This window comes from Sitophilus oryzae, unplaced genomic scaffold (assembly GCF_002938485.1).
Source record: "Sitophilus oryzae breed Bouriz unplaced genomic scaffold, Soryzae_2.0 scaffold_2008_pilon_pilon, whole genome shotgun sequence".
Lineage (NCBI taxonomy): Eukaryota > Metazoa > Arthropoda > Insecta > Coleoptera > Curculionidae > Sitophilus > Sitophilus oryzae.
In genome coordinates, this window is record NW_022146734.1 from 1,201,619 (window position 1) to 1,214,432 (window position 12,814).

General features: G+C 38.1%; 1 protein-coding gene across 2 annotated transcripts in view; it reads right to left on the minus strand.

Annotated features, from left to right (window-relative positions):
- The window catches only part of LOC115884042 (chitinase-like protein Idgf4), a 42,977-nt gene that overhangs the window by 16,695 nt on the left and 13,468 nt on the right, over nt 1-12,814 (minus strand). For both annotated transcript variants that reach the window (XM_030902486.1, XM_030902487.1), the window contains one exon: nt 667-926. In XM_030902486.1, the coding sequence (XP_030758346.1) occupies nt 667-926 (260 nt within the window). The remainder of the gene's footprint in view (nt 1-666; nt 927-12,814) is intronic.

The following is a 12,814-nucleotide window of genomic DNA, read 5'->3' on the forward strand; positions in this document are numbered from 1 at the left end:
TACCGCGTTTTAAATTGTGAATTAATTGGCAAAGGTGCCAGGAAAGTTAGAGTAATAGTAGTTGCATAAATTGTGTTTTATAATCAGTATAAATTGTGTGTATTATAAAGTGAGAAATCAAATTCGTTAAGTATTTTTATCGTGAGTTTAAATTAGTAGACCCACGGAATCCGTAACAATATGATAAACTTTCCGAAACGTTAAGCATTTTTTTGTTCGTTAGGAAAATTTGTATATCTGTAAACCGAACTTCTGACTAGTAGCTGTGCTAGTAGTTTCCGTTTGGAATTAAATCAGAAGGGTTTACAAAGAATAACTATTTTATTTTGTAGATTTTCTTGCAGTGGCAAAATACCCATATACGATTTTTTGGAGAGATGAATCCGCTACATAGGTATAGATATTTTTTTGTATCTTGATATTTTGTCCATTTCGATCTCCTCGATGAGATAAACGCTATTTTATTAGCTATTAATGTACCTAATTAATTACTAAATTTTATTAAAATTTATAATACATTTAAGCAGAATCGGATCTATGTTAATATGAAAAGTAAAACCTATTTTTACGAGAATGAGTGAGGGAGAATGAGAATATACTCTCAATGAGAGATGGCACATGTTTTTTGAAACACCTTGTATAATAACCTATACTATTACAACTTACTACTTCTCTGTATTTTAAATTCTTCTCTTGGCCTTCTCCACTAATGTCGTCGTTACCTCCAACGGAAAGAAGGACTTTGAGTTGTGGATGTCTGCTCTTCAAACTGGTTACGTGTCTGTAGTTATCTTTGATAACGTCGAATTGCTCGTTCAGAGGTACAAGTTTTAAGCTTTCATCGTTTATAGCTGCATAACCGTATACAAGATGAGTACAATACTGTAAGGCCGGTTCTAAAAAGGACAGTTCGAATTTTCCCTGACCTGCAACAATAAAATGTGTAAACTTTGTATACAGAAAAGTTATATACAGGTTGAGTTTCCTACGATGTTCTCTGTGGGTATCTCGGAAACTACTGAAGATAGAGAGTCGGTTAAATGGGGAAAGAATTGCAATTTTGTGGGGTCATAAATATGCGCCTTTCAGATCTTTGAGAAAGGTTATGGCTTACTAGATATTTAAAAAAAAAAACAAATTTCGGATATTTTAAAAATTGTCCATAATTCCATTATAATCTATTTTAGACAAAAAGTTTTCAGATAAAAGTTGCAGATAATCACATCCCTAATGAGTTTGTGTTCTCCGATTTTTTCTAAAGCCTGTAATTTTTGACGTACACAAACATATGTTTTTTTAAATGGAAACCATATTTGGCCATTACTTCATAAAAAGCGCCATTTTTAAAGCTTTTCAGCGATGTAAGCTATAATATGTTTTTTTTCGAAAAATTACTGAGTTATAGCCAATTTTTATTTTTCTTGACTAATTTCACTTAGTTGGTATGGTATTCTTATTCTGTTATGATTTACTAGCGTGTACCAGCGCCTTCGTTCGCGTCGAATTAATTATTTGTAATGGTGATGATAAAGGAAAGCAAGAATTTCCATTAACATACAAACTGGATAAAATTTTCTCACATTTATGTCAGCATGAGAAAAAACAATATGGCGATATTATTATATAACTTGGTAATATTTGAGAGGTAGTTTCATCTCGTTGGAATTTGACTTTCGAAAAATCCGTTTGCCAAAAATAAGCTTTTTACGTCAAGCAGTTTAAGCAGAATCGTGGTTAAGAAATTACCCAACTTTTTGGAACACCCTGTATGATTTTTAAAAAATTTCAAAATATGTAAAAAAAATTCACAGATTTTGCAACATGCGCAACCATCATAGGCGTATTGAAAATACCAGACACAAGTCGGCGGTTGTCGAAGAAAAAAACTTTTTTTACACACCCCTTAATTTTAAATGAACTTATTCGATACTTTACGGTCACCCTTATAATGTTTACTACTGAACTGTGATATTTATTTCTTGGTTACAGAAACCATGCAATGTAAGGTCGTGGCGGTAAGCAGCAAAAATAAATTACATTAAAAAAAATTAATGTAAAAAGTTTTTATTATTTTTCTAAAGTAATAACCATAAATATAAAATCTTGACACTTAGTGATGGTGGTTTCATTATGTTGTTTCTTGCATTGGACTTTCTTAATTAAATATAAATCTGAAACAAAATTTCAGATTTTAACGGTAAGTACCTATAATTTCTTAATATTAATTCTGAAAACTAAGAAAGTAAACGTAATAATAATTAATATCGGTTTAAAGGTCGAAACTACCAGTTTGATTAGATTATCGATGTATACTCTGTTTTTTTATCAGGTAAGACAGACGATGACCAGAAAATCAGATGACATCCCATACCAATCTATTTATTTTACTAAAAAAAGTTTCCAATATTTTTTAAGTTAGCTATGGATGGGTTTAAACATAAATCCGTCATACGTCGTCTCTTGTTGATTTTAACCAGTATTGGTTTATTTCAAAAATGACAGATAATATTTCAATTTTACTGGTTTGACGGAACGATGAACGACAAACGGACGCCGGATTAGGATTCTAAGTCCCTCAATTTTAATATTGTTGCGAGCCGGTGTGGACTCGACCTAACCTCACAATATGGCCCGCCCTCGGATGACCTTAACATCGCACAGACACCGCAATGATTCATTCGTTCGAGAAGAATCGAGACCCACTAGAATGGACTCGTACATACGAGAACATTCGAAAACCTTCTCTATGCACCTAACGATCTATGGACTATTCTAGTAAACTTTAACTGTAGGTATAAAAGCCGGCGGCTGTGGCCTAGAGAGGGCAGTTATAAATATACCAGTGCAGTTGACGCGCTAAAATTCAAAATAAATTCTTAGTTATAAATCGTTTGTAAATAGTTCTATAAGTCTTTTATCGTTATTGTTTTTGTTAATTAGTGTTAAATAAATAGTGTTTAAATAAATTGTGACTTTCTATCCACACGGAACCGACGAAAAACGTAACAATTGGTGTCAAGTGTGGCGTGTGTGATAGACTAGGAAAATAAAAAGACAGACAATGGCTCCGAAAAAATTGTTGAAAGACTTGAAAGTGTCGGAATTAAAATGCGTATTGGAAGAGAGGGAATGCGAAACAGATGGAAAGAAAAGCATTTTACAAGCCAGACTGAGAGACGTTTTTGATTGAGGAAGGTGAGGATCCTGACACATTTTGCTTTTGAGCTGGAAGGTGACCTTGACTCGTCCTTACAAAAATTAGACGACAACTTCAACAATTTGAATAGTAAAATAACTGACTTGGAAGTTAATTTAGAAGATAAGATCTCAGAAAATTCTAAAGACATACAGGCCAGCTTCAATAATAAAATATTGAATTTAGAACAAAGTTTATACAACAAGATAACAGAAAACTCCAAGGAATTAGAAGAAAAAGATAATAGATACACAAGACAAAATAGCACAGATTGAGGACGATGTTAACAGAAAAATCGAAATTTTAAAAGAAGAAATAGCGAAGTCAAATTCACCAAAATGTCAAGAAACATCGGAGGACCGAAACTAGTCAGAAAATAGGTATGCCTCAAAATCAGTTATAAAACCTCCACCGTTTGACGGAAAAACCGCTTGGGCCAATTATTTTTTGCCAGTGTGAGGCCGCTGCGAGAGCGAACGGATGGACAATCGCTGAAAAGGTTACCGCTTTGACTGTCGCACTGCGAGAGATGCACTGATATCCTGCAGACACTGTCACCATCGGAACAGGGAGATTATCAGCAATTGGTACGACATTTAGAAATGAGGTACGGCCAAGCTCATTTGGAACATGTCTATCATTCACAGCTAAAAAATCGCATTCAAAAGTCAAATGAGTCTCTGCAGGAGTTTGAAGCCGACGTAGCCCGCCTGGTTCGCCTTGCGTATCCTGCTACGCCCGAGAATGTTATGGAGCGGTTGGCAGTACAGACATTCTCCGATGGCTTACGTGACAGGGAGACAAGGCAAGCGCTTCTTCTAGCCCACCCAACGCGCTTGGTGGATGCTTTAGCACGTGCCCTAGAATTTGAGGCCGCGAAACAGTTCTCGGTCTCTAGTGAGAGTACGGGCGGTCAACCAATGTTCCGACAAATCCGTGGAAAGCATTGTACGGAAAGTCATGGAGGAGTACATGGGCAAGAAAGGACCGACTTGTTGCTGGAATTGCGGCCAGGCAGGACACGTAAGAAGTCACTGTCAAGAAAAAGACGTGGACTCGGTTTCGCCAAGTGTCGAATCAAAGGGACACATATGGAGCAGTACCCAACAGGTTCCAACGAAAACTGTTCAAGTCGCATCGCTACAACACAAGTTCAACAGCATTTTTGTGGCTAGTTTCGTGGATGGAGAGTTACGGACCATGCTGTTGGATACGGGTGCGACCAAAACGATCATCAGGCCGGATATCCTTAAAACATCAAAAAGGATTAAAACAACACAATGGCGACTACGTACAGCTACAGGAAGCTGCGCTCTCATCCATGGAGAGGTAGATCTTAATTTTGTTATCGGAAGCACCTGTTTTAATCATCGAGTGTTAGTAGCAGACATCGAAGATGAACTTATTCTCGGAATGGACATCGTGACCACTAGAGGTTTTGAACTAAACCTCAAACAAGAAATTTTGAAAATAAATGAAGAAGAAGTGGTTCTACATCGAAAATGTGAGGAGACGCTTCGCGTGGTAGTAGCAGAAGATGTTTCGATCCCTGAGCGCTGTGAGATATTTTTGGATGGTCGCCTGGAAGGTAAAACGAATAATGGGAGTATTATTCTGTTGGAGCCAAGGAACCATGACAGCGAAATAGGACGAGGGGTCGCTGTTGGAAAACCCCTGCTACGAGCGAAGAAGTCTGTACCGGTAAGAGTAATGAACACGAATTATCATTCTGTATCCTTGAAGAAGGGAACCCTGTTAGGGTACTGTTGTTCGGCCTCCTCAGTCATTCGAAGCGTGGAAGCCTCCAAAGTTTCGATTTCAAAAATTCCGGACAAAATGGTTAAGGAGTTAGTAAACGTTAAGGGATTATTTCCCGAAGATAGTAGAAAATTGAGAAACCTGATAATCAAGTATCAAGATGTGTTTGATAAAGGAGAAGCAGGACATAGAGGTCGTACCAATTTAGTACAACATAAAATTGACACCGGAGATGCACGACCAATCAAACAAAATCCGAGTAGACTGCCGCTCGCCAAACGTGAAGAAGCTGACAAAATCCTTCGAGAAATGAAAGAAGAGGGTGTCATCGAACCATCTAACAGCCCGTGGACATCGCCGGTAGTACTAGTAAAGAAGAAAGACGGTACCACCAGGTTCTGTGTTGATTATCGGCAACTTAATAATGTTACCAAGAAGGATAGCTATCCCCTGCCGAGGATAGACGATACTCTAGACAGGCTGGCGGGATCGACTATATTCTCTACCTTAGATCTGAAGAGTGGATATTGGCAAGTCGACATGGCGCCGAAAGACAGAGAGAAGACAGCGTTCTCGGTGGGCTCCGGACTGTGGCAATTTACCGTCATGCCTTTTGGATTGTGCAACGCGCCAGCTACCTTTGAGAGACTAATGGAGTCTGTGTTAAAGGGACTATCCTGGACTACCTGTTTAGTGTACCTGGATGACATCATAGTGGTTGGGGAAATCGCTTGACGATCATCTGAAGAATTTGGAAGAAGTTTTCAAGCGACTAGGGCTCTGGTTTGAAACTAGCCCCAAGAAATGTCATCTGTGTCAAGAAAAGGTACACTACTTGGGCCATGTAGTCTCCTCCCAAGGAGTTGCGGTAGATCCACAGAAGACCAAGACAGTGGAAGAGTGGCCGATACCTAAAGATAAACATGAACTACGAAGCTTTTTGGGACTATGCACATACTATCGCCGCTATGTACAGGGTTTTGCCACCATCGCAAAACCATTGACCAGACTTACCGAAGGCGAGAGGCGTTTCTCTTGGGACTCAGATTCTGACGAGGCATTCCGAAAATTGAAGAAGGCCCTGACTAGTGCGCCCATACTTAGCTACCCTCTTGGCAACGGAAACTTTATATTGGATACCGACGCTAGCAATGTTGCGTTAGGGCTGTTCTGTCTCAGATCCAGGATGGTCAAGAAAAAGTCATTGGTTATTTTAGTAAGACCTTGTCAAAACCGGAAAGGAACTACTGTGTAACCAGACGAGAATTACTAGCAGTAGTTAAAGCAGTGGAACACTTCTACAAGTATCTCTATGGAAGAAAGTTCTTGTTAAGAACAGACCATGCTGCTTTGAAATGGCTGTTGCAGTTTAAGAATCCTGAAGGGCAGGTAGCTAGATGGATTGAACGATTACAAGAATTTGACTTCGACACAGAACATCGAGCTGGGGCAATCCATCGAAATGCCGACGCACTTTCCAGAAGACCTTGCGCTAAGGACTGTAAGCATTGTTCCCGAGCAGAAGAGAAAGAAGTGAAACTCCTAAGAACAACTGTGGTTAATGATAGTTGGCAACCCGAAGATCTTGCAAATGACCAAACCAGTGACCCAGAATTAGGTTTAGTAATTAACTGGAAAAACACAGGCCAAAGACCAACGTGGGAAGAAGTTTGCAGATATTCGCCGAACGTAAAGTCGTACTGGGCCCAGTGGAATTCCTTGGTAATAGATAACGGATTACTTCGCCGTGTGATCGAGAGACCGGAGGGACAAGAAGAGAAGGCAGATCGTCATTCCAAAGAAGAGGTCCCAGAAGTCTTGGAGGAAGTTCACAATGGAACCAGCGGAGACATCTTGGTGTTACCAAGACACTTGGCAAGCTGCGTGAACGGTTCTACTGGGTGAACTGCAAAGAAGATGTGAGGGCCTGGTGTAAGAAATGTGACATTTGCGCAGCCATTAATGGGCCACAAAAGCGTGGTAAAGCCCCTATGCGCCAGTACAATGTTGGTAGTCCCTTCGAACGAATAGCGATCGACGTGGCTGGTCCTTTCCCGGAGACGAACGATGGCAACAAATACATTGTGGTAGTAATGGATTACTTCAGCAAATGGGTCGAGGCCTACGCGTTGCCAAATCAAGAAGCGTCCACGATTGCTGATGCCCTTGTTAAAGAATGGATCTGCAGGTTTGGTGTTCCCATGGAGCTTCATTCAGATCAGGGAAGAAACTTTGAGTCCAATCTGTTCCAAGGCGTCTGTGAAGTCCTGAACATCCGCAAGACCAGGACGACTGCTCTACATCCACAATCCGATGGGATGGTTGAACGCATGAACAGAACTATCAACCGTTATCTGGCCAAAGTAGTCTCTGACCACCAAAGAGACTGGGACAAATTTCTTCACCTGTTCCTGTTGGCCTACCGTTCATCCGTCCAAGAATCTACAGGGCAAACTCCAGCCAGCATCGTTATGGGACGGGAAGTGCGCCTACCCTGTGATCTGAAATTTGGTTGCCGACCGGGAGAAGAAGTCGCCGGAGAAGATTATGTCCACACACTACGTCAAAGGATGGACGACATTCATCAGAGAGTCCGCCTAAATATTCAAAGTGCTAGTGACCGAATGAAGGAACACTACGACATTCAAGCTGAGCATGGAGGATACCAACCAGGGAAGTTGGTGTGGCTATATAACCCGCAGAGACGTCGTGGGTTATCTCCGAAGCTACAATCCTCGTGGGAAGGGCCATACGAAGTCATGGATAGAATTAATGACGTCGTATACCGTATCAGAAAATTGCCAAAAGGAAAACCGAGGGTAGTCCATTTCAACCGTTTGAGCCCCTACCAAGGCGAAATAGAAGATCGTGCTGGGACCGTGAGAACCTGCAGCTTTGATCCCCCTGATTCGGAGATGTCCTTTGACGATTTCATGGCCCGATACAACAGCAGTGAGAAGGCTCGCTATGGTGTAACCAAAGAAGATCAACGAGACCTCTTTTCCGTGCCTCCTGATTATTCGCTCGCTCATTGTGTGGCTCGAGATTTGCGGATGTCCAGAGGAATCGCTGCGACGTTCAATGAGAAGTTTGGGCGTGTCGGAGAACTACGCCGACAGGATCCAGAGGTTGGAAGCGTCTTGAGGCTAACCGACAATGCACATGGTCAAGCAAGGCACATCTTCTACCTGGTCACCAAGGAATGGTCCCCGAGTAAGCCGACTTATCTCAATCTATGGAAGACCCTGATTGAACTGAGAGAAGCCCTGCTAAACAACAACATTGCACGATTAGCCATTCCGAAGCTGGCGTGTGGACTCGATGGTTTGAGTTGGCGTACAATCCGGAACATGATTGAAGTCTTGTTCAGATTTACGGGAATCGAGATCCTCGTTTGCTGCTACAACCCAAAGCTGAGATCGGGAGAGAAAACTGTAGACTGCTATTTCTACCAGACTTCGCAATGTACCAGGGGCCAGCTTTGCAAATACCTTCATTCACCGTATACATCTCGGGACGAGCATGTGCCTAAGAAGGGGCAGTGTTGCGGAGCCGGTGTGGACTCGACCTAACCTCACAATATGGCCCGCCCTCGGATGACCTTAACATCGCACAGACACCGCAATGATTCATTCGTTCGAGAAGAATCGAGACCCACTAGAATGGACTCGTACATACGAGAACATTCGAAAACCTTCTCTATGCGCCTAACGATCTTTGGACTATTCTTAGATTTCTTTTACCTGTCGGTATAAAAGCCGGCGGCAGTGGCCTAGAGAGGCAGTTATAAATATACAGTTGACGCGCTAAAATTCAAAATAAATTTTAGTTATAAATCGTTTGTAAATAGTTCTATAAGTCTTTTATCGTTATTATTTTTGTTCATTAGTGTTAAATAAATAGTGTTTAAATAAATTGTGACTTTCTATCCACACGGAACCGAAGAAAAACGTAACAATATCTTTGACATGTGTGCCTGTCTAGAAGCCTGTCAAAATATTTTTGAAATGCTGCGAATAAGAAACTTCTTATTTCTTATGAAAATCATTTTTTTATTATCTTGGCTCTCCGAGACGTTTTTCATATCCGTACATACACCAGTGGTAAGTCACGGTAATATTTATTAACCATATTCACATTAGGTATTATTACTTACCTTCCTGATTTATATTTCCTTTTGTCTCTGATGGTCCTTCAATATCTTCCAAGGTCGAAGAAGAAGTACCGATTGTAGTTTAGGGTTCCCAACCGTCCCGATTTGATCGGGATTAACCAGGAATCAGAAAGTTTGTCCCGGCGAAAATTTTGCCTTGGCCGGGACCAAAAAAATCACATTTACATATAATATATTTGAATTTCTATTATTTAATGTTTTGTTTCAATTATTTAAAAACTTAAAAATAATTGTCCCGGAATCGCCGATGCTCAAGTTGGGAACCCTATTGTAGTTACTGATAAAGCTTTAGCAATTCTCTTGCGATTTGTGTAGGCTCGACAACGTTCGACGTTTAATTTAAGTTTTCTAGCTTTTTTTTTCATCTTCTGTAGTATTCAAGATTTTTTTTAACGAAGATTCAGTTAATGAACGATGAACCGTTTCGCTTATCCGCCATTTTTTAAAAGGTACCACAGACCACTTGATTCGAGTCATCACGTGAACTATTGGATTTTATATTTATATATTATATTTGCATTTTATATCCGATTCAACTTATGACTTCCGATCTGATTACTCCTACACTGATATAATCTGTATTACGACTTATGCTAGGTTAATTAAGGAAATTTGCGACCAATTTTGAATTAAGTTATACTGCAAAGACTAGCATAGCCTATGATTTGTCGTTGTCAATTATAATTTAAAAGTAAAAATATGTAAAAATATTATTTTTATAAAGCCACAAAGGAGAATAACAAATTGATAATGATTAAATAGACCATCCAAGAGATAATGAAATTAAAAAAAAAAATTAAGTTTTAACTGTCATAATTTACTAAGAAAAAGCAGTTCTAGCATAATTCAATAGGTTCAAAATTTACTCGACCATTAGTTTTTACCTTTTCGATAAGTTATGAGATCGTTGGGATACGAGAGGTGCTTAGACATTTTCATTTTCAAAAACGTCTTGTATTTCGAAAATGAATTTTACTTCGAAGTGTAAGTAAATTAGTGGATATACCTAAATAAGCCAAATAGGTATCTTTTTTTCAAGTAATTATGTTTATAAAATAGGCTAGTATTGTTTTAACAAATACTTATACGTATATTACGTCAAAGTGCAGAGGCAACATTATTTTTGATGTCGACTGTAAAATAATGTGAAAATTACTATGTAATTACCAATATTACATATAAAAAATGATATACAAATACATAAAACATAGTAAAAAGTTTAGCAAATATTATATTATAGTACATCTGCTGGATCTGTGTCTATGAAAGGAATGCGGACAAAAAACATTTAAATAAACAACAATATATTTTATTGGTCGACTTGACGAGTACGTCACCGCAAATCGCTCCGCCCACTCATTTTATTGGCTACTTGCAAATTTGTCGAATTTTTATTGATGAGAGGCGTCATCTAATTTTTTACGAAAAACATCGAGAGAATATCGTTTCCCCTCTCACCGATACCCCGTAGCTATAGAACGGACAGACGTACTGTACAATCAAAAATAACATACATGCATACATATAAATTTAAAATGTGGTAAAATACAAATATGAGGTATAGGTGCAAAATATGACATGTGCATTGGTGGCTTACACACTGGATAAAATCAAAAAAATTGCTAATCAATTAAAAAATGCAATAAAGAAGTTAGCGTCTTTTTAACTTATATTAATAACAATTAAAGTATACTGAAATCAATAAATTTTACAACTAGACAATTCCATAATTTTGGAGAAAAAAGAATATTATCATATGTATCGATTTAACGCAACTGAAATAAATAAAAATTACAGAATTGTTTTTATATGAAAAAATACATCTTGATATATGGAAGACGTGTACTAAATTTTATAAAGATATTTAAAATAGTATCAGTGTTATTATAAAAAAAACTGATTTTCCTGAAAACTTTACCGCCCTGTATAAAAATGGGAGGCAACATTACTTTTGATACTGTTAAATAATATGATAATTAAGAAATAAATAAAAAAAATGTGTACAAATACATTAAACAGAGAATACAAAATTATATACATACATATAAAATTAAGCGTAAGTACCATAATAAGGATAATACCTTATTGTTTACGAATAGAGTGTGAGCTTACAAGACTCACAGTTACGAAAAAAATAAAATGAAATATTCATGAAATATAACACACACCCTATTAGCTTCACGGCTTATACAATCGAATAAATCACATAATATTTCTCTCACCAACATACTTGACTTAAAACTCAAAAAGTACTCACCAATACCTTAAACCTAACAGATTTTAATCAATTTTCAACACTTTTAACACTTCGAAGCGTATTTTAACATTATGGATCATTTTATTTACGACCTCTACCTTATTTCGGCCTTCGGACGACCTTGCCCTATTCCATATTCCTATAACGCCGGCTAAACTATCGACATGTTGACAGGCAGGTTATCGAACCCATGCGGCTCTAGCATGTCGTTTTTTCAAAGATGGGTCCCATATAAACGCGGCCAGAAGTATTTTCAATACTAAAAACAAATAAATTATTGCTTGTCCAAGCGTTTTCCCGAAAGACTAACTGTTTTTTAAATATATATGTTAGATATCAGTCGATATCAGGAAGACCGAAGCGATCCAGAGCCAAAGTAACTGCTCCGCGTATGCGTGGATCAGGAGGCTACGAAGCTACGAGCTACACACTGCAGGAAGAGGTGTCGCGACGGCGTCAACTCCGGCAGTACGAGAACAGCAGTACGACCGTACTCGTCTCTATTTAACATACAAGTTGTATGACGTAATAATAAAAGTTGTTAACTAGGGTGGTTTATTGTTTCATTTTGGGGCTAATATAACTCAGTTTTAACATATATACAAATATTGTAATATTTGAGGGGCGTTTTTACCCTCTTGGAATTTGAGATTCGAAAAACCCCTCCTTAGCGAACCTCTACACCCCACAGTTAATCCGTTTGCTAAAAATCAGCTTTAAACGTCAAGCAGTTTAAGCAGAATCGTGATTACTCAATGGTCATATTTTACAAAACACCCTGTATAAATTTATAAAAAATCTTAAAATATGTAAAACAACAAAATAAAATATAGGTGTTTAAGAGTTTTTCCGAAAAACTCACCGGTTTTTAAATAAAAAATGTTTTAATATTTGAGGGATACTTTCACCCCCTTAGAATTCGAGTTTCGAAAAATCCCTTCTTATCGAACCTCTACACCCTAAAGTCAATCTGTTTTCCAAAAATCAGTTTTAGTTTTTTAATCAATTTTTACGTCAAGCGCTTTAAGCAGGATCGTGATTAATCAATGACCAGATTTTTCGAAACACCCTGTATACATTTTTAAAAAATCCTAAAATGTGTAAAAAAACAAAATAAAATATACGTGTTTACGCGTTTTTTTCGGAAACTAGGCCGTTTTTTAAATAAAAAATACTGTAATATTTGAGGGGTGGTTTCACCGCCTTGGAACTGGAATTTCGAAAAATCCCTTCTTATCGAACCTCTACACCCTAGAATCAATCTGTATGCCAAAATTGGGCTTCTTAAGTCGAGTGGTTTGAGCAGGATCGTGATTAATCAGTATGTCAGTCACTTAAGTCACTTATATATTAGTATAGATAGATAATAAAAAAGTAGCAAGATTAAAATAAATAATAGTTTTTCAAGGCTTTTCATTTTTACCAAGGT